This window comes from Falco cherrug, chromosome 9, assembly GCF_023634085.1.
Source record: "Falco cherrug isolate bFalChe1 chromosome 9, bFalChe1.pri, whole genome shotgun sequence".
NCBI classification, from domain to species: Eukaryota; Metazoa; Chordata; class Aves; order Falconiformes; family Falconidae; genus Falco; species Falco cherrug.
Window position 1 is genome coordinate 25,921,115 of NC_073705.1, and position 23,128 is coordinate 25,944,242.

Sequence of the window (23,128 nt, forward strand, 5' to 3'; positions counted from 1 at the left end):
ATATCCCATTCCCCACCCTACCTGGGAAGTTGTATTCCACCTCACAGAATCAGAGAGAGGATTTTAGACTGCAACCAGCAAGTCACACTGAAGGCCTGGAAATCTGCACCTGAGCAGATTCACACATATGGGTTCTCTGGAAACTGTCCTGGGCCACTCTAGTCAGTGGAAGCTTGGTAACACATCTTGATGTGCACAGGATCAAGCACTAGAAGCAGTGCCACCCACTGAATTTGATAATGGTTAATGCAAGTCTTGGAAAAAGGGGAGCTTTAAACCTGGAGACTAGGATACATGCCTATCTTACCATTCTATTTTTCATACTGTTTGTATCCCACTAACATCGTTAGAGAGTACTAGTCTTACCTTGGGCTGCAGAAAAACTGCAGAAAGAAACAGATTGGAAAGTGGAAAGGAAAAACTCTAGCTTCCCAAACTGGAGGAACCACTCATGTCTGGAAATATTTATTTATTTATTTTTAAAGTCAGGCTCAGCTTACGCTTCCCATACAACATTTTGTTACTGGGCAGGATCTGGGCACATAGGCCATTTAACACAGTAAGTACCATACTGAATGCAAAGTTCCTTCTAAAGAGCTCCATCTGGCTAAAATTCTTACAAGACAGGCCCTCAGCAAACAGGCCGTTCTTATCCCATATTTTGTTTCACAGATTGCAGCATCAAAGTGCCATGGGCCAGCACAGGTCCTGCCTGCTGCCTGGAAGCAAAAGGTTTATATTAACATCTGGCAAACAAAACCTCAGCACAGATTCCCAAAGGCATTTTGATGCTTAACACAATTTTCTGGCTTTGAGTTTCCTACCCTTAATATAATCACACCTGTTCCTCTGCAAGACTAAACTATACACTTTGCAAGATACAAATGAGATACTGCTGCACTAAGGCAGTTGGCCAGGTGGATATAGACTGTAGGAAGACATCCATTGTGATTTTTTGACTAAGTCTGCATTCTGTAGTTCAGCACTCAGTGAGCACGTAGGGTTCCCATTTCTGGTCTGTGGTTCAAACACAACGCTGAAGCAGGTCACAGCTTGATTTCTGAGCTCTTTGCGAGCTTTCAGAGCACTGAGTTTGTGGTGGAAGGGCAGTAGACAGTCTGCTTTCTATAGATGAGAACTAGGGAACTATAATGATAATGGTCTAAGCATTAGGCCAGCATAACTCACTCTACATCTGCAAGCCAGGCACTGCTCTGCCTAGATTTCCTGTAAACCACCCAGTGTCTTCCCCCTCCAGTCTCCAAAGTTTCCCAACTTACCTCTTGAATTTGTAGATTAAAAAAACAGCCAAGCCTACAAACACTACAGACAACAACATCAGCATCGCTGAACTGCTATGACCCGTGCTGGAATCAACAAGAGGTGCTGCAGGAGGAAAGACAGAGCATTACATTTGCAAGATATTATTAGGGAGAACATAACTAGCAGAGAGTCAAGCTCAATTCTGTCTTCGCCACATCTGCTTTATCACCCCTGCATGGTGCATGCTGTTTTCAGCAAGACCAATCAGTAGGAAACAAATTGACTCTCTTGTCCTTTAAAAGCCAAGCTCGTTTTTCAAAACAGTGCAATCTAACACCTCCTAGTGAAAAGGCACAAGCAGCCACACTTAGCTGAATGGCTGATCACTCCTGTGTTAACACTCTGGGCTATTTCTTTTCAGGCTTTTCCAGGGACTGCAGTGAAAATGAAATTTATGAAGTGTGGCTTAATGATGTCTATTCCCCTTTGGAGAAGCTACCTCAGAGCATCCATGAACAGCATGACTCCCGTCTTCCAAGGATGTGTATCTATCTCGCATGTGACAGGAATCTAGCCCTGTGAGAAGCCTCAAGGCTCAACCTTGTATTGGACCTTGAGGCTTTTTACCTGAGTCAGTTTTCATAATGTGAAGGAGCCCAAAGCATAACCCTGGACCCAAGAACACACTACATTATAACATCTTGGAGTTCTGATCCATCTATCCTTGACATTTTGGGTGGGCTAAATAAAGTGTATTCTATGCCTTGTTTATGCAGCTATTCCCACAGCTCATCAGAGCAGACCATCTTAATGGCCTGAGCACTGTGCTGAAAATCAAGAGTCTGATGAGAAGTCTCTAATGATGCACAAATGATTATTAAGTAGCAGCTGAGTGTTTTTCACTCTGCATAAATATTTGGTTTTGTGGGTGGTTAGTGGTTGGGGGTTTTTTGGTTTTTTTTTTTTCTGTTAGTTGGTTTTTATTTTGGTGGGTTTTGTTTTTTGGGTTTGTTTTTTTGTTTGTTTGTTTGTTTGTTTGAGTGTTCTCTCACCCAGAAGACCAGGACAAAGTCTATACAAATAGAGTCACTTCTGGTTCCATGCCAAATTTTCACACCTAAGTGTCTGATTCCGTCAATATTCTGCTTCTACTACTTCTACAGACTCTTTCTCGGAAAAGAACTGACTGTCATTTAAACGGAGTCAAAATATTATGGGAATGGTCATGAAACAAATGCAGCACCCCCACTGGGGGCACTGGAAGGGGGCGGTGTGAGAATGGTTGAGGACTGTAAGCTAAATCCACACATTGCACTGTCTTAGTATAACAAAGATTCTGAATCTGGCGACTGCAGATATTTGAATCTCATTTCCAGTTTTGCAAATTAATTCATTCTAGCCTACTCCTACGAACATCTGGTTCTCATCCCCAAACAACAGTCAGAGAGTGAAGGCAAAAAGGCATTACCTGTAGGATATGTCACAAGCCTTGGTTTAGCCCGGGTCTTGGCTCTCTGAGAGCCTCATGTAAAAGGAAGCTGAAGTGTATTATTGTGCAACATGAATCCCAATCTTTTGGAGAGGCTATCAGCAATGTCACATGCACAAGATCCCACATTTCAGATAATTGCAAAGGCAGTCACAAAATGCAAGGACAAAAACTAATCCATCATCTCCTCTCTTATCATCACTGTCTCAGCAGCGGTTGAAGTATTAGACTGGCCGAAAGTCTCAGCAGTAGCCAAGAGCTTCATATTAGGGTAATTTAAAGCAAAGGGGGTGATGAAGCTTAAAGTGACTATTCATTAATCTGTGTGAAAATGGAGATAGGTAGCATTGAAATTTAAGTAAGTTCTAATTTGTAGAAGTCAGTATTCAGGCACCTATTCCCTGTAAGAGGCCTAGATCTTCTTTTCATGAGTACTTTGCCCCTGTAAAGCTTCTTGGCTAGTCATAATGTTAACAAGCCCTTCAAAATAAGGATTTGATCCAATATCCATGAAACTTAGTAATACTCCCACTGAACTCCACAGGTGCCCAGTGAGGGCTTAATGGAACACCATTCACCTGATTTTCTAACACACTTGAAAAACATCAATGCACTAGTTAATTAAGCCATAGGGAACTCTTAAAATGTACTTTTAATACTTGTACAAACTGGTGCATGAAAAGCACACTGCTGGATTCTGTTTTTAACACGTCCTGCTTCTACTACAATGTCTCAATACAATCAGTCCTACATATCCCAGTAGCACACACCAAACTGTGAGTGCTTTGATGTAGATTGGTTCTCCTGAAGTTGCCTGAAGCCTCGAGAGAACCACAGCAATGCATTTTACTCCACACTCACCTAATGTTAACTGAGTAACATACACCACAACTTCAACACCAGGCTTCAGTTCGAACTGGACCAGGTTCTGGTTGAGAGCATTAAAAAGGATTTCTACTACCTGATAAAATAATAAGAGATACAGTACTTAAAATATAGAAGACAGCAAGCTCTGGAGAACATTCAGGAATGCATGTAGCCTATAAATGGTGACTAACACCTCTTACCAGCTTGAGGAAGAGAAGGGAAGCGAGAAACGGAGATAGTGGAGAGAAACACATACACGTGCTTTAGATGGAGCTGAGTGTAATTGCATGGAAGTCTCCCTACAGGACTTTTGAGACTCACAAAGTATGTTATTACACCTCTCTTGGGAAGCAAACCAATAAAGTCAGCAAATTTTTTTCTTTTTTTTTGGAGGGGGTAGGGGAGAAAAAGAACTAAGGATCTTTTCACCCTCCACAATATCCCGTGAGTTTAATCTAGTGCACTTGGAAATCACTGACTTGCTAGCCTTTCATTCATTGGTGGATGATGGAACTGAGTTAGGTAGTCCAGCCTAGCAACACTTCTTTGCTTACATTGATTCAGAACAATCCTAGTCACGTAGCTCCTATTTAAACAGGCTGCTGGGGACGAGACAATCCAGTTTTGAAGATTAATGGGGAACTTGCCATATTTCTCCTTCATTTAGAAAAGGGTCCTTGGACTAGAGTCTACTCATGTGTTATTTGGTTGCCTCAGAGCACATACTTGGTGTGTCACACTGGAACCTGAGTTCGTTAATGCCTCTTAGGGTAGTTCTGATAGTCAGGGCACAGCTACCAAGTAGTTCTGATGGCCTGCTCTCCAGGACAGAGCTCTTCAAGCAGAAGGCAACAACAGGTGCCAAAGTGCAAGTGAGGAGACCATCAAATAAAATTAGAGTGCTAGAGCTTCAGGCCTCATGGTCAGCAAGTTAGAAACCTAATCTGAGATGTCTGTATAATACTGAAATATGAAATATTGACACAACAGCCTGTTCAGAGGGAATCCTAATACAGGTAGATCCTGCTGAACAGGGTGGAAACAAGTCTGAGAAAACCCCTCTAAAAAGCCTTCCAAACCTTCCCACCATAATGCATCTCTTCTGCACACTCACCACCATAAATTTAAGAGGCCAGCTTTGCTAGCTTCCTAGGACAAATGTACTACTCTGAGGGGACTGACTTTGCTCAGTGCTTCCACAGAATTCAGCAGTTCTCTGAATTACTTAATGTTTGATCACAGAAGAGTTACTCCTCCAAGAGTTACTTGGAGATGGGCTCAAACATAGCCTGCATGCAGTAAAAATGCTGCGTACGAGAACATCAGCTAGAGCTAAGAAGCCTTTCCAGCAGTACTTTACTCCTTTGCCTTTATAGAGCTGATTTAATCACTTGGTAATTCTACCATGAAAGCTTCAGCAGACTAGTGCTGTTGTTCCTAGCTCTTCCCTTGCCTGCATATCACTGTTGCTATTCATCACTGTAATTACCTATTTATCTAAATGGATGGATATTGTAACTTCCAAATATAGTTTGCACATGCCATTCGCTGCTGCAGAAAAAAAAAAAGGTCTTGTTCCAGTGATATACGAGCTGAAAAGCCTGATTTATTTTTAGTAAACCTCAGTATATTATCCCGCTGCTTTGGCCTCTGTCTATTAGCATTCCTCCAGGGAGCAGAGGGAGTACATATTCAAGGTTCCTTTGGCCATAACTACTGTAATAAGGACACACCACTGATCTAGGAAGAACCACTGCTGGTAGACTGTGATGTATCTCAGTGAGGTACTTTTGTGATGCATTTTTCCTCTGCAAATAATTTTCTTTAATGCCATAAACTACATTGCCACAGTCCCAGATGCATCCAATTCCATCAAACTTATTGTAAGTCATTTCCAATGCTGCACAAATTAAGGGGCCCATCTGCAAATGGTATGATAGGAATGGATGTTCCATGAGTCCTTCTTTCCTTACTTGCTCCAGATCAGCCTCACTGCTTTTCCTCCTTTCTGTTGTGTTTTTATGGGGCAGTATGAAGAGTTCAGCAGAAGTAGGCAGCCCAGGAAATACAGCTACCAGGATCTGTTCATCAGGGATACCAGTCACCTAAAAGAAAAGTAAAAAGGAAGTCTCTAGCTGCTATTCTGTTACTGATGTTTCCATTCACTACAGGAAACTCTGCTCCCATTAAATTGTTACTTGCCAGTTCCACTGTATGTATGTTATGGAGCTAATGAGTTGTTCTGCCTATGTGGTGGGTCAGAAATAGATGCTAACGATTTACTCCATTTCTAGAATTGAATGTAGAATGAACACCCCTGGACCCAAAGATCTCAACCCATAGTCCAAACCTACTATGTCTCCAGATCTGAATTTTCCATATAGTCATCTCTACAAAAGAATGACCAAAAGTCAGATCCAGAGAGTCTGGCTCAGAACAATCACTGGTAAGTGTGCCACTAACAGGGACATATGAAGAAAATCGCCTGCAATCACCTTCTAATATTAGGTTATGGGGATCCACATTTGCCACACATGAGTAACTTAATGTCTCCAGTGGGATACTCTACTACTGGGGCTGATTAGGAGGGCTGTGCTAGAAACTGCTCAATTTGCTGAGCCAAGAGTCCGTATTCCATACCTGACTCACAGGTCAGGTCTTCAGTTGCTTCAGAGGCTACTTCCCTGTCTCCCCAAATCCAAGATGGGCATCCTCAGTAGGTCAGGAAGCCTCTCACAAACTCTCTGCTATATGAGGCTAACTCCAGTAGCTCCCTGCTCCTACCCCACTTCAAGCTCCTTGGCCTTATTCCTGAGCTGAAATGTATCAGTGGGGCAGCCCATTCCTGGTGATATGTCATGTAAGTGCAGACCATGGATTGCAACCTAATATTCACAAAAGGATATACAAGCAAGCACTTCTATATGGTCTCTGCTGTCGTCTGTAACTGTTCATAGTTACAACCCAACTAATTTCTTTTTTTCAGCAGGCTTGATTCTGAATACAGTAAAAGGGAACAACAGTTTAAACAAATGAATTTAGTCTTTTGTCAGGATGGGAAAACAATCAAGGAAACTCTTATAAACTGTGAATTTTGAGTGGGCTGCAGATGAGAAAAGCTGAGCAGGAATGTACTTTCCCGGTAAAAATAATCAGCCTCCATTTCTAAGAACAGCTGTAGCTGTAGCAAAAAAACCCAGCACGATACATTTTTGGCAGAATGGAAAAAACACAAAAGTTTGCCCAGATCTATCTCCTGATTTCACACAAAACCAAAGTCCCTGGCTATTTGATATCATAAATTATTCTGTCCCCTTTTGTGCAAGAATGAGTGCTAGTTTACATATTCTAATTAATCCCAAAGGAAGATTCAGTATCTTCCACCCACAGAAGTCTCTCTTTGTCCTGTATTTTAAAGGTAAATTTATTTTCCCCTCTTAATCCTCATTTTTTGTCCCAGTTGAAAGGGGAGTAGAGCTTTATAATGTTCACCAGTTGCTACAGCTATCTGCACATTGAACTCCTGACTGAGTAAGAGGTAACAAAAATCTTCATTGTACATCCATTGTGCTACAACATGTGTCTTCTAGGATGAAGTGGATCAGCTGTTTAACAACACATGGTAACACTACTCAAATGTTTGGAGTGGAAAACAGTAGACACTGTAATATCAATTTGGCAAAATAATAATAATAATGATACTATTGCAATCAAGAATTTGTAAAGTCCTCAGGGATATTAAAAACTAAAAAGCACCATAGAAACATAAAAGTAATTATAATATTTCCACAAAATTCCCAATATAGTTTGCCTGTGTAAAAAGGTCCAGTATATTTAGAAACTTTTTACTAATTTAAAATGATAGCCTCATTACTACTGTTTTTTCTCATTCTTTCAAGCTAACATGTTGAAAAAGTGCATGTTTTAACAGCATTGTCAATATAAGTACAGATAAGGAAATGGATGCTCACCTGTGCTAAAGCTCTCTTGATGACTTTGCCAATGTCTTGCCTCCATTCAGGGATGTCAGGGTTATGGTAGTCCAAGTTGGGAGAAAATGACAAGAGCTGAGATTGGAAATACTCTGGAATAGAAAAACAGTATTTATAAGAGGATTAAATATGCAGAGTACAGCCAAGGCTGCAGAAGACAACAGGAAGACCATAATTAAACTGTCTTAAAGCAAGAGAAGGAAGTCTGAAGGAAGAAAAAGGGCTGGGTAACACTAAGCAAGACAGAAAGCTTTCAACAAAACAATTCTTGTAACATTTCTTAATAAAGGACATTTTGCCCTAATACCAAATTGTGTTTTTTCCTAAAAGAAATGGAAGCAAGAATGAGAGAGGGGAGAGGATACCTTCCCTTTATGATGCCTATAGGCTTTGTAATTTTGCCACTCAGCTTCATCAGACCCTGCTTACAAGGAAGTTGACCAGTAAATAAAGCAGCATCTGGCTGAAATTTGGAAGGTCTGTGCAATTGCATGCATTGTGCTTTGCAGAACAAACACCTACTGTAAGTAATGTTTTCAAAAGCAGGTATTATCTGTTTGCTCTCCTGGAGGGAAACCGTGAGTGGTTAATACCCCAACAAATCAGAACCCAGTGGTGTTAATGACTGGCTAATCAAGCCATGGCTATTCATGAAACACTTTGAAATTACTTCCTAATTGACTGATTGCAGGGAGGAAGAAAAACTTCCTAGACTTAAAATACAGAACATTTTAAATTTTTCTCCAATTCCAAATCTCCCCTATGGTGTCACCAGAGACCAAGGTTGGAATCCTTACGACAACTGTGCACAATAAATTTGGGCCAGTGGGAGGCACAAATCCAGGATGGAAATCATACTCAAATATAAGTTCTCAGGGTAGATGGCTCTCTGGTTTTAGAGATGTGCTGTGCCTTACTTTGAAGCACCTGACCTTCAGACACTTCAAATCGGTACCATTAATCATTTGCAAGAAGGTAACAGTTTTAGATCAAGATACACCACAAGAATATGTGGGGAAATCCATAGAATAGCAGGGATGTGCCAGCACAGCATTTATGTTGCATCTTTTGCAAGATCTGTTCTTTCATTTTAGATGGTGCAGTATATTTTTAAATAAATAAGCATCAAAGAGAGTGGGGAAACTCTCCCAAGTTCTGAGGGCTTAACCCAGATCCTGATATATAAAGCCTTTCACTTTTGAAAGCTCAGTACCATGTCCAATTTATTTTTTGAGTATATTCTGGTCTGTTAATCACAATTTGAGAAAAGCCTGCATAAGTCTCCTCCACTGCTAACACCAGAAAGCCATGCTTTCCTGCCTAGAAACATAATAACACAGGACACAAATATAGCAAAGTGCATGTTTACCAAAGGTGTCACTCATTTACATACTCAGACTTGAACTGATCACCAGACTGGGGGTCTGGCAGGACTCCTTCCTTAGACCATGTCAGTCTGCAGCATGGAGCTGCATAGGACTACTTGGACATTCCAACTGGATCACTCTCTCTTTGTGATAAAGCCTAAAGAGCTGGATCTTCTAAACAGAATGGCAAAATTTTTTACAGTGGTTAGAAACAGAGAGCGAGGAGTGCTCTGTGGGACCTACCAGGACCAAAGATCAAGATCATCTGCGGGGACCTCTCCCAGATATGCTTGATTCAGGTTTATTCCAAAAACAAATGGAAAGATGCATGTTTCCCAGAAATAAACACTGCTTTTTGCAATGCTCAGAATGATCGAGTAGAGGGTTACTTACATTTGCTAATAGCTAGTTTCAGTATTACTAAATGATATCAACAAATTATTAAACCCATTGCATTTCACAGCCAGGCAATCAATAAATATCTATTTAGCTGGTTGTTAAATCTGAGCATACAGCTTTCCAGTCACCAGCAGGACATTTATTTATATTTAATTACTGAAACAAGACACACATAGTTAAACTACACAGTGCAATCTGAGTTATTTGAAGCCCAGGTCTCTTAATAAAACTTGCTATCCAAAGAAAAGCTTGCCCTTAAATGCTGGATGCCAATAACTGGATAAAGAAAATGAAGACTAGCCCAGGATAGAAATTATTCTCTGGAGAAATCTCAAAGTCCTGGCCAAAACTGCTGAGAGCTCTTCCACTCAGCCTTTATCAAGCCCCCAGAAGGGTAAGCCCTGTGGTCTGCCAAAGGGCGCTTTTTGCAGCCCATGATGTGCAGATATGGCAAGAACATACCAAACTTTACTCACACTAAAGTCCAGTAGACATACTCAGACCTCCAGCTGTGGCATGGAAGATGGGAAGAGATACCAACAACAGAGTCATTTCTGCTCCCTGTTTTCCAGACCCCTGTTGTTTATGCAGTCACTGGATAAAGAGAAACATCAGCAGCACTCAGGCCACCTTAATGATGCACTATGACTACTTCTTTCCATAGCTGGGAAGCAGAGGGAAGGCAGACTGGCTACAGTTCTTTTGGGAGTTCCCAGTCAGGGTGTACAGACAGACCAGTTGGCAGAGAAGACTCCAGACACTTTACTACAGTGCTGAGCTTAAAAATTTGGCTAGCTGCCCCATCCAATTAATTTCTGTATTTTGTGATCATGACATATCTGAGCTACTTTGTTTACAATTTGTCTTCAAAAATTCCTCCAGGCACTACAGAGTTCACAGAGTTTATTTTGGTTCAGCAGCAACTACCTGTTCTTCACCTCTAGATACCCCCTTGAGATCTGATTATAAAAGGCTGAGGGTACCATGCACTGCGATCTCCTTGGTATCCTGGATGAGGGTGTTGCCGGCAGCAACTTGCACAGTGACAGTGTTCATCCCCTCCACAGCAAAGACGTATGAGATGCTGCTCTCCAAGGTGATGAGGGGCTGCAAGAGGTAAACATAGTTGGCGATATTAAAATCAGGGTGAGATTAACTCACGATCACAACATGCACCTGACTAATCCACCAGGCCATGATATCCTCCCTCCCTGACACAGGAATGGTGCTCTGAGCGTGCATGTCCTGCTAAGGCCTCAACGTTCCCATCCATTGAGAACTGTCCCACAGGCAAAGGTTTCTCTCACTTCAGTAAATGCTTGCTGAAATGCTCTTCCACTGAACTGCAACACATTATGCTATGAATACCTCAGCAGAGCACAGTTAGCAACTGCAGAATACACACACACGCGCGCATGCACACTCAGCACAGTTGCTGTATCAGTTATACAAAACACAGGATCCAGCTCAAACCAGCATTGAACATAATCCAGACACACAGATGCTTCTTCAAACAATCCATATTGTTCAGATTCAGGGCCAGCCCTTGCTCTTATGAGCACAAATCCATCTATCCCACAGCAACTCTGCTCAGGTCAGAGGCAGGGCACCCAGCATCGCCCTGTCCATGCTTTGAGCCTGTAAACTGGCTCCAGCCATAAGCTGGCAAACCATGCTAACAAGGCTGAAAGCATGGCATAATACCTGCAGACAATGCTGTCTGAATGTGGCTGAATGGTTTCCAGAAGAAAGTTCACCTGAATTTAGCCAGATCAGAACTCTGGCAGAGAAGGCTGACTATCTGCACCTTCTCAAACAAAAATTATCTTGATAGTACTACAGGTGTCCTCTTCACACAAGAAACTCTCACATTGATACACATCCAGATGAGAAAAGTGCACGATGTTCAGGAAAAGCTATTTGTATATTGATTGATGTATCAGGTTTGCACAGCAAGGTTCAGGTAGCAGGGGGGCTGCAGGGGTGGCTCCTGTGAGAAGATGCCAGAAGCTTCACCCACATCAACCAGAGCCAATACGATCTGGCTGCAAGACGGACCTACTGCTGGCCAAGGCCAAGCCCATCAGCGATGGTGGGTGGCAGCAGCTCTGGAATAATGCATTTAAGAATGGGGAAAAAAACCTGTAGAACAGCAACTGCAGCCAGAGACAAGACAAGAGTCTATGTGAGAGAACAGCCCCCCAGGTCGGTGCAGGAGGCTGGAGGGGCTCCAGGTGCCAGAGCAGGGATTCCCCAGCAGCCCATGGTGGAGCCCATGGTGAGGCAGGCTGTGCCCTCAGCCCATGGAGGTCCATGGTGGAGCAGATGGGGGACCCACACCGGGGCAGGGCAGAGTGTGAGGAGCCCCCTGAGGGGGCAGGAGCGTCAGGGAGAGCGTGTGAGGGACTGACCCAGCCCCAGCCCCGTCCCCTGCAGTCTGTGGGGAGGGGGCAGAGACATGGGGAGTGAAGTTGGGCTCAGGAAGAAGAAAGGAGTAGGAGGAAGACGTTTTAAGTTTTGGTTTTATTTCTTATTATCCTACTCTGATTTTATTGTTAATAAATTAAACTGTTTTCCTCAAGTGGAGTCTGTTTTGCCCGTGATAGCGATTGCTGAGCGATCTCCCTGTCCTTATCTCGACCTCTGAGCCTTTCGTTACGTTTTCTCTCCCCTGCCTGTTTGAGGAGGGGAGTGATATAGCAGCTTTGGTGGGCACCTGGTGAAAATCAGAAGTCTAGCCCTCCAAATGCCATTGATCGGATAGCTGGCCTGCAGACAAATCTCTTGGTTTAGACCATTAAACCATTAAAATGAAAATAGTGATACTAGCTTCCATTGCAAAAGTACACAGATAAAGCCATCATACCATTGGTGTTGTCCCTTCACTACACTGCCTGTTTGTTTCCAGAGGAAAATCTCTTAACATTCACCTTCTTAGCGCTCATGCTTCATCCCATCAGACTGCCAACCTGCCTGCATTTCATAGCAGTGGCCGTATATGCCATTTTCATAACTAAATCAAAATTTCCAGTGGCATTGGCCAGACTAGGAAACACATTTCCTTCCCCGCAGAATGCCACCTTCCTTCGAATCCCTCATCCATGAGCTGAAAAGGCAGCAGTCATGAAAAAAAGGGACTCTCAGACCAAGTGAGCAAGGGTGCCAGCTTGTGCTAGCCCTGGAGGCCTAGCTAACATGCATTTAGATATACACACATCCTGGACAAGCAGCACGGGCCTCTATCAAACTGCAGTGATATTAGCAATCTTCCCAGAGGTTACAGGTTGTGATTCTGTGCAAAGGCAGATAAGGGGAACCAATCTGGCCTTTAAAATTACAACTTTCCCTTTTTGTATGTGTGTATGCTGGACATTCCATTATCATGGATGATTTCACCTCCATCATGGAGTTTTAATATTCAGCCAACTCCTTAATTTTAATTCAAGCACCAAGATTTGGAAACTAACTGTAAATTAAATCAAGTAGTTTAAGGTTCATTTGCTCAAACCTATTAGACAGCTGGACACATTTATTAAACTGGACCTGTGTTAATCCAAGCAAATTGGCCTTTGGGCATACTGCAAAAACTAGCACACCAAAAATTCAGTGCAATGGTTCCAGCAGGGTGGGGAAGGCAGCAGCAGAACCTTAGCCAGGTCATTTGAGTCTAAGATAACATTCGCCTGTGCAGCAGCACAGAGTACCTTAGTGAGACTGCACAGTGACACATCTGGTTCTGCCTGGGATGCCTACGGACTGAACAGAAAAAGAAGCTGCAATCCCTCAGCATGGAACTAGAATATATCACCTAATAATAGCAGTCACTATACACAGTATTACAAACCTCATCCTTTAATTCACACACAAATCAGTGTTCCCCATCTTCCACTTGTACTTAGGGCACCACAGTTTGCCCATGAGTGGGCACAGAGAAGGATCTGACCTGTACATTAAACATCCCAGAAGAAATTTTAATGTGATGTAGATTGTTGTCCTGAAAAAAAAAGAAGGTAGCTGCTGCTGTTATATCTATATCCTTTGTGATACTTCTGTCAGTTGAAGTTGAAGCACATTTCATGAGGTAGCTAGAGATAATGCTTTGCAAAGAATGAAAGGTGCTCTGGGTCTTTGATTTGGCCACAGGTAAGTGGCACCATCTTTACTAATCCATACCTCAATATATTTCAGCAACAGTCATCAAGGTATCATAAGCATCAGCTACTCTATCTGCAGTTATGTCCAAAGCATCCATCCCAAACACATCCATATCTGCTTGTAATCTTTTGCTTATGGGTCTGAAACTTAAACTAGAAGTTAAAACAGATAACATGATATTTACAACCCAGACGCAAGCACAATGAGGGCTACATGGAAATCTTCAGCAAACACCACTGCTTTGCTCTACCATTTCTAGACTACATTCCATTTCAAAAAATCTTTTTTAAGGCCTATTCACAACCAACCCCTATATTAAGGACAAAAAACAACAGCAGGAAAACTGACACCTGGGTACACTGGAGGGCTTAAGCAGATGATCAAGTTACCAGTACCTAAATTGTCTCAGGTGTACTTCAATGGCTGTCCATGTGTGACCACTGAGCCAAAAATATCTGAACTGTAATGTGATTTTGCATCCCTCTCATTGCAGTACAAACTATGTGGAATTACCTGGTAGTAGTCACGGACTAGATGTGAATGTGTGGGTGGTTGCCATAGCTCAGCTAGTGCACAGAAACTTGCCAAAGTTATAGTAAGTGGCTTTTGTTCCTCAGCTCTTCCAGTGCCTCAATTACACTTTCACAAAAATAGGTGACTTCTTACAGCGAGCTTCCTAACTGAATGTAAAATCTCAGTAGACACAGCATTTACTGATTATTTTTTTTCTCCTGCTACTGTTGGTAGCAGGGGTAAGAGGTTAAAATGCAAGCAGCTTTGTCAAAGAGAAAATACTTGTGTGCCTGCTATTTTTGAACTCAAGTTCCATATTTAAGTAAAATCCCATTTTTTTTCTGCTGTGACCTCATTTCAGTGCACATGTTCAATTGCAGCTCAATAATGTAGACAATGACGTGACTTAAACTGCTTTTGTAAATAGCAGCAGATACTACATTGCAAAATTAGCAGCTGCACATTTCACAACTGTAATAATGGCAGATAGTGCCTGTGTGTCAGCTATCTCACTCCTAAAGTCTATAATAAAAACTGTAGCTAATAAGCAATCCTGCTCTCTCCATTTGAAAGCATGACTGCGACTTGTCATGACTGCAACTTGTAGTTTCACTTTAATTATAGACAACAAATCTCTTTATAATAAATTTTTGCCAATCATTTGAAAATTCACTGCAAAGAAGTCTCATCTCCATCTCTAATATATCCAAGACCATGAACAAGAGTTACGGACAGACACAAACAATTCATTGAGTGTAGATTGAAATTCTAGATACAGCTGGTTTTTTGAACACCAACAGCTTTAAAGTATTGTGTTGCAATCCACCATTATATACTGCATACTGGTACATAATGGAAACCCCCATGGTTATTTGAACACCAGCAGTTTTTAGACACTGTGTTGAAAGCCAGTATTATCCCATATATAGTGGTATATAATTCAGTTAAGTTGCAAGTGAATGCTGGTAAAACCAGTGGTCTCCAAAGCTCAGTTGGGCTGATAACAGCCAGATGTAAAAAAGTAATGACTCCTAAGAACAACAGGAGACAGGAGGAAATAAACACACAAATGTTGAAGTACAGATAATGACAACCCTTTTCAGACAAGGAAAAAACTAAAACACAAAACAAGCAAACCAAGTTGTTTTTATTAGGGCTGAGAAAGTTCCCAGTCTGGTGCAACAAGCTTAGGAAGTGAAAACGAACCAAAGGGCAGCTGTACCTTTGTGCTGTTACCAAACCACCAGAAGTAGGTAAGTGTGCCTGCCTGGCTGGGCCAAACTACTGCAGTTATGTTGACATCCTTATTTCTGATGGCGACAAAGGGGACACTCAGATGGACATGCTCCACTGGACCTGTGTGAAGAGATGCTTCGTTATTAGAGGCTTTGAGTTAAATCCTTCCTGTGCAACTGTGAACATTAAGGATCTTTCCTTTAAATAAATCAAATATCTTATGCCAGCAGTGAGACTCTGCTATAGCAATACAAAAGAATTTCAGCAGTCAATAAGCAACAGAAAAAGATACCAGATTAATAAGCATAAAATCATATATTTTTTTTCCTCACTCTTAATTCTAGAGGAGCCAGAAATGCACGTTTTCCACTGTGCTAATTTCAGACAGGGTCCACACTGTGTTTAGAAGAAATTTTTTAACCCAGTTTGAGGGACCACAATGAACTGGCTTTGCACTGTATAGGGCAAGTTGCTACTGAAAGCCTGAAGGATAGGACACAAGAAAGAAAGAAGGTGTTTCCTTGAAAAAATATCCAATGAGCTACTAAGATTTGTGGGAAAATAATTTTAGCCAAGATGGCTTAAATCTGATCATATACTCAGCGTTTATGACGTGGTTAATTACACTCTGCCAGTTTTTTAGAAGGTCTCCAAAAGAAAGATTCATGATTTTGGAAGTCCTTGGTATCTTTTTGACTTTGGCCTCACATTAAGAAGTCTTTGGGGAGTCAGTTACCACTAGCAAAAGTCAGGAACTACTTGAATGATGCATAGATTGGCATATCAAAGTATTTAACTGCCAGAAGAACTTCTTTCTGACTTATAAAATGAAAAAGTATCAATGCAAAGTTGTGTCAAATAAATGCAAATGTCCAGAATGAGTCCTGTCCGTGAAGTCCAGAATTAAGCCACCAGTTCCTCTCCAGAAAAAATACTGAGGTTTTGGTTGCTAGTTTGTTTAAAGCTTTTACCATCTCCATTGCTTTCCTTATTGTTTAAGTTTTTGGTTTTACGGGTATGGAATTTCAGCTGGTAACTGTTTCACATTGGGCAGCATTACCGAGTCCTTCTGAATGGTACCTTTTAAAACACAACAAACTGATAGACTGTCACTGTGAGAAGGACAGGATGAAATAAGAAAGAAGTGATTTTTTTTTTTCCTAAGGCACTAATTCTGGGAAGCAGGAAATTTGTTGATCTTAACCAAGATGATCTCTTTGTGTTAACTCTCAGCTCTTCAAGCATGATAGGGGGACATTGATCATTTCTCCACCTACTTAGATGACAAGGATTTTGAAGAGCAAGAACTGATCTTTCACTGATGGAACATACAGCTCCAGGCACAATGGGGCACTATTCTTACTTTTGGCTCCTTAAAACCTATTCTTCTTTTTCCCCCTTTCCCAGGGGGTCTTTACCAGCAAGTCACTCCTGAATTCTGCCCATAGTAATTACTCTGAGTTCCAAAAATAGCAGGATCCCCCAAATATTTTGTGACAGTGCATGTAACAGGAAAAACAGTAATATTTTCACTTTCTTTAAATGAAGAGATGAGCAGCTTGACAGCAGATTCCAGAAAGGTGAAAAGCTGACCAACCACTCATAAAGCTGCAGGGTAGAAAACTACTGTTGCTTGAGGCCAAGGAGCTTCTTCCCCCGCACCGCATTCTAGCACCAGACAGACTGTATAATAAGGGTGATTTATATAGCAGGCATTTTTGTCTGTACAGTTGAGCTTCAAAATCAAACCTCCTATATTGACTAGTACATCCAAATATATTAGAATTCTAGTACTGAGGTATCACCTATTTCAGTGTTTGCATGAATGTAGATGCTTGCAAAATATTTCCCTAGAGATAAAAGTCAAAGGAGAGATCTGAGGGGCTGAGGAAGAAGAGGGTAGAGTAGCACAACCAGGCAACGCAACTGCCTCTCATAGCATTCTATTCTAAAATTCTCACCATGAAAAAGAAGTTCCTATGAGAAAAATCAGATAATCCATACAAAGCTGGTTGTTATTACCAGGTAACCATCACTTTTGTCAGCTAATGGCCCAAGGTGAAGGAAAAAAGAGTTAATGTTCTAATAACAGGTTGTTAAATGTAGCCATGATTGACTTTGAGGGAATTATGAGTACAATAAAAGCTTCAAGGAACATTTATTCGTTCACACACGGAGCTTGAAATTAAAAAGAAGAAAAAAGTTCTTGAGTTTTGGAAATTTCTGACTTGCTTCCAGCCAAAAAGCTCAAGTAAAAGACAGACAGGCTAGAAGACATTATGACAGGCTAAGGGGGAAGACAGACACTGATGGTGTAAATCTGAACACAGATGGAATTCTCTGCCCAGGACACCTAGTAGTCTGAAAGCAGGACAAAGAACTTCGTTCTTCCTGGTCTCATCCTGTGTTCCACACCCTCTGCTCTCACCTGTGGCTTTGAGAAAGTCAGCTGGGGGCTCTCATGTGCCAAGTGGAGAGAAATTGCACTTGTTCACCAAACAGGAGGGAAAAGTCAGGAATGCATGTCAAACACATGAAATGTGAAAAGTAGCACGTCAGCCCTCAGTACATTCATATCCCAGGAAGTATGCTCAGCATAATGCTTTTATTTAATAAGCACTGTAAAACTCCCAAATCCTGAGTAACTGACTCAAAACTTAGTAGATTAATCTAAAACTGGTATTAGAAGCATGTTGAAAACACACATTTGGAGTTTGTTTCATATGCTGTTTAGTGTCTGCCCCTTTCAAAAAGCCCAAGAAACATTTTCAGACTTTTATCCGTTATCTGTGAGGACTGCAAATATACTTGCGTTAAAAGAAACTTCTCTTCCTCTTCATGCAGTGAAGTTTACTTAACAAGGTAGAAGAATATCTAAAAGTCCAAGCCTTTGGAAGAGCCTGAGCTGCATATGTAGGTGGGTTTGCATGAAGTTGCAGGGCTCTTCAGTGAGGTCATTTTTTTTTCACCCAAGGAATCTAGTAGCTGGAAGTACTTACAGACCACATGCAGGAAAAGGACAGCAGTGTCAGAGCCCAGGCTGTTCTCTGCATATGCTGTCACCTGAAAGATTCCAGCACTCTTATACACGTGCCGGATGCCATCTTCAACAGGGCTGAAATTAGCATAGGATACTGCAATGCCATCTCCAAAATCAAGCTGAATATTTGTCCTTTGGAGATCGCCCTGCAACAGAGAAGGTTGGATTAGGAAACTGGGCTGATAAGAGTGATTTTTATTACCTTCCATCCCACTTCTTAGTTCCATGTCATTAGCATGGACACAAACTTGTAACTTTACCAAAAAAGCGTACCTTTTTTCTGTCAGTCACCAAAGTGGTCAGACTCAAATCAACACCAGGTAATTATACACAAGCAGTGCTTAGAATAGCTGAACATATACACCTGTAAAGAGATGTTATTCCCCCATCTTGGGTTTATAGATCTGGAGAGGGCAGAGTGCCAAACATGCATATACCAACGGACCATACAGGAATCATCTAATGCAATGCACGGTTGGGCATTACGTGTCACTGAAGTGGCCAAGGCTTTGCACAGCCTTTTGTTGAATGGGTACTGTCCAAGTACTTCCATCAGAGGCAGTGAGATGGGGGCACTACACTGATGGTAGGCTAAATGCTAACTGGAAAGTAATTTCCACATGCATATGGGAGCATCAGAAACACTCCAGAACAGGTCAGTAGTTGAAGTGGGTCTCCAATACGTTCCAAAGAAACAGAAGCTAGTCACTGAGATGCTGCAAGTCTAGTCTAAGTTAGTTTTCCAGGCTTCCTGTATAGTCAGAGAAAGAAAGAGACCAACACATCCCTTCCAAAGATAACTGAGACAGGTGACATGAATCATCTTCTGCAAATATCCATGCCTGTACCCTGATGATGGAGCCTAGATGATTACTTACAGCTAAACACGTAACTTCAGGATGGCTGAATTCATGCCCTTTGAATCCCGCATTGAGGACTGACAGATTTTGTCTAATGTCAGTTAACACAGAGATAGGGCCTGTATACACAGGGGAGTGAAGTAGATGATGAGGAAAGTCCTTTCTAGGATTACTGTCAATGACGGCTATGAAACGAAGGAGGGGAAAACAGACAAGAGATTCCAGCATTGCTGGTATTGTCTAGAGGCAGCAGCTGGATTGTTTTAATTTAAATCATGCTTTAAACCACTGTAGTTGAACTGTAGACGTGTCTGTTACTTCACTTTCTTGGAGTCTTACTTCATACTTGTCCCCAGCTGACTAAAAGTAACACAAAACAAGGCTAATTTAAACAGAGCTAAAGCCCACTGCAGTGATTTCACTAAACTGAAATGAAACTACACCTCAGATTAAATCTCTGTAACTTTCTGCATATATATCAGGTCTGTTGGCCCTAAGTAATTTTCTCTCATGAAAGGTCTCCACTGTGTTCGCTATGGGTGAAGAAGATACTAGTTCCTTTTGGAGATGTTCCTAGCCCAAAACTAAACCCAATTCCTAGATATATTGAAGGTAGGAGTGAGATTCTAAAGTGGAAAAAAAACCCCAACAAAACATAACAAAACAAAAACCAAAAAAGAAACAAGCAACAACAACAACAAAAAAAACAACAACCCAATCATGCTCCTAAATTTAACTGGGTGTGGTTTTGGGGGTTTTGGATGTGTTTGTTTTGGCTTTTTTAGATAGGACATTCAGAAATATTTCATGGCCATCTCATAAACCCCATTATGGCTGTAAATGCACAGGGTCAGGATCAAAGCTAATGTCTGGTTCTGGTACATGTCGACCTAAGGGAGGGAAGCAGCTGTGTAACTCACAGCCAGTTCTGATGTGCCTCCAATCCCTCCACAGCCTGTTCGAATCCTGCAGGCTCCTGCATCCCCTGGGCCCACTGGAAAAGACAACTGAACTCCCAGATTTCACTAAAGCCTCTGGGCCAGGTATTGCACAAAACAATGACTTCCTAGAAAAACTGTGCAGATCAGACAAAGAGCAAAGATTGCTTGGGACAACCACACCTGTGACAGTCCCTAAAAGTTTCAGAGCTAACAGCATCAGCTTTCCTCTGAGCAGTAGTTTTCGATTTTACCTGTGTGTGGCAAAACACATGGCTTACAGCCTAAATTCTGGCTATGAACCTCACATCCGTAAGCGATTTTTCATATGGTCTTAATACATTCATACATAGCACAGATCCATTTTGGATCATATCATCCCAGGACAGTCAAGATAAAGGCAGAATATTGACTGAATCATGGAAAAAGAGGTCCTAAAAGCAGGATTACATAGCTCACAGGCTGTTCTAACTTAAATGCTCAGCAACTGAGACCAAAGGTGCACAACAAAAGCTCTTGCAGAGATAGAAACATCCATGAAAGGCAAGGGGTCACAGTTCTTGCCTCCCACTGACTCCAAACTCATGGCAGCTGCTGTCTTACTGGCAGATTTCTCTATTGACTTAATCAATCTGTCCTACTAGAAAATTAAAAATACAGTATAAACCAAAAAGGAAACACAGAGGACTAGAGTGGTAGTGACACTAAAACCTGTCTATAACATTAAGTAGCAAATAACATTCCTTTGAGAAAAAGATTTAAAGTCCCACTAAAAACTTCTCTAGCAGGGGCAAAATTTCACTCATGGGATATTCAGTTATTTGATAGAAAGGCTCCCACAGCTTGTTAAACCTTTCAAAACAGCTCCTCAAGGGAATGTACTATGACCACAAGTTCATCTCATACGGAAGACACTGAACAGAGGATAAAAATCTGAGCTGAGCTGGATTCATCATCGGTGACCTCAGGCTGGAATCTCTTGCACCCATCACAGCAGCTCCTCTCTCATGCCTAACAACTATCTTTTCTGTTTCTTCCTTGCTTCTCCAACATGATTCCACCTGAAATTATAAGGTTTGAAGTGGAGAAGCAGGAACAGATTTGTCATGCCTAAATGGTAGCAGATGATCTTTCCACCCAGTTATGAAAGTTGGGTCTTCAGTATGATGTCTGCTCACCACACTAATGTTTTCTTTCTCCTTTCCATACCTCTGTATCCAGTACATAAAATACTAAAACAAGTGTGCCAGCCCCACACATGATGTCAGAATATTCTGGAGTTTATGAATACAAATTAAAATAGAAATGAAGTGGAAGCACTTCAAATGGAAAAAAAAAAATCATTGCTCTTCATATATATTCAAAAAGTGCATTTTATTGCTTTCAGCTCTGTAAACTACCAAAAGGGAATGAGCTAGGGGCTGTCACAAAGATCGGAGCTCTACATACTGAAATGAGTGAGCAGGCAAAGGGTAGTGGAATGGGCGGACAGGAGTACTGTCATGGAACAGCTCTTCAAAGTCATTTCCCTGTCAAGGCTAGCCTTGGGAAGTTTTCCTGCCTGGAAGCCACACTAGCAAAGTGACAAAGCAGATCACTGGTTGAAATTTTGACCTTCTGAAGTTAAGAGCCAAATTTCCACTGATTTCAGCAGGGCAATAGTTCATCCAATATGTGCTTGGGACGGGGGGGAGTGCAATGTATATACACAATGAATTTTGGTTCTTCCAATGAAAATCTTAAATTTCTTGCATAAAAATATGACACGGATGTGGCTATCTCTTTTGATAAACACAGTTTAGCAATCTTTTAACAGATGTGCAGAGCTCCAATACTTACTTAGGCTTGTTCTTTGGATAGTCACTGCTTGCTTTCTCAGCTTACTTGCAATTACAACCCTGCTACAAAGCCTTGCCATCACCTTGTAATTACTGAAAAAGGGAAGCTGTGAGATGGCATAAACAGAAGACAAGGGAACAGAACAGTTCAGTAGCTGGAGCTGCCACATAAACATCCATTTAAGCCTGAGGAGAGTTTATGTACCCTTCAGAGCGGAGCTGGGGATGCATGGAAAAGATCAGGTGAAAAAACAGATTCATAGATCTGGTCAAGAACACAACTCCATACAATGACAGTTTGGAACTCTATTATTTCTTTGTGCTCAAATCCAAACTTGGATTTTAAAAAAGGTAAAATAAGGTTCTTATCTCCTTATGTTCCCTTGCATGTATACACAGTCCAAACCACAGCCCAGCTCCATATTTTTAAAACCACAGAAACATCGTAAGTCACTCTGCATCTATTTGCCCATTATCATCACCATGCACATATTCTGAATTATCACTGTGAACGATACCTCTAAAGCTAAATCTATAAGTCCTGAGAAATTTAGTTTTTTATTAACTATGATAAAGTCTTCATTACCATTTGATAGCATAAAGGTCAGTCACACCAGTCTATTAAGGGCGTGTACTAGAAGGTGGAAAGGAACTGATGGCTACTCATAAAGTTGCTGATCATGGTTAGCCTGAAACAGGAAGGCAGCTGAATGGAGAACCACACAGATGTATCCACAGGAGGACTTACCAGACTACCAGACTGCTGTTTGGCCCAGAAAATGAGTGCAGACATAGGTGCAAAACAACCCGTCAGGAAACAGACTGACAAAAGAAGGTGGAGGGAGGGGGGCAGGAATGAATCTATATGACAGCAAGGTCTGTAATAATTAAGAATTCTAAAGAAATCTTTTCTTTCAACTAACAAGGAATATTTTGATGACAATTCATTTGTCTCAGGCTCATACTGAAAGACTAGAATACTTTTTCCCCAAATCTCAGTGTTGTTTGGTTTCCCCCCCTTAAAATGTCTACTCCTTAAGAAACAAACTCAACACAGAGCTCTCTGTGGAATAAGCTGTTCACCCACAAAGACATGTTCTTGAAAATCCTCTTGCCTTAGAAAAAAAAATGTTTCTATGAAGTGTTTTTCTAACTTTCCTTCTTTTTCAGC

General features: G+C 41.4%; 1 protein-coding gene across 1 annotated transcript in view; it reads right to left on the reverse strand.

The window, feature by feature from the left end:
- SORCS3 (sortilin related VPS10 domain containing receptor 3) overlaps positions 1-23,128 on the reverse strand; it is a 304,363-nt gene that overhangs the window by 3,753 nt on the left and 277,482 nt on the right. Inside the window, exons 19-25 of the mRNA XM_055720617.1 lie at positions 18,281-18,467; positions 15,268-15,401; positions 10,361-10,484; positions 7,591-7,703; positions 5,593-5,724; positions 3,614-3,713; positions 1,281-1,386 (exon numbers count right to left, since the gene is read on the reverse strand). Coding sequence (XP_055576592.1) covers positions 1,281-1,386; positions 3,614-3,713; positions 5,593-5,724; positions 7,591-7,703; positions 10,361-10,484; positions 15,268-15,401; positions 18,281-18,467 — 896 coding nt within the window. The remainder of the gene's footprint in view (positions 1-1,280; positions 1,387-3,613; positions 3,714-5,592; positions 5,725-7,590; positions 7,704-10,360; positions 10,485-15,267; positions 15,402-18,280; positions 18,468-23,128) is intronic.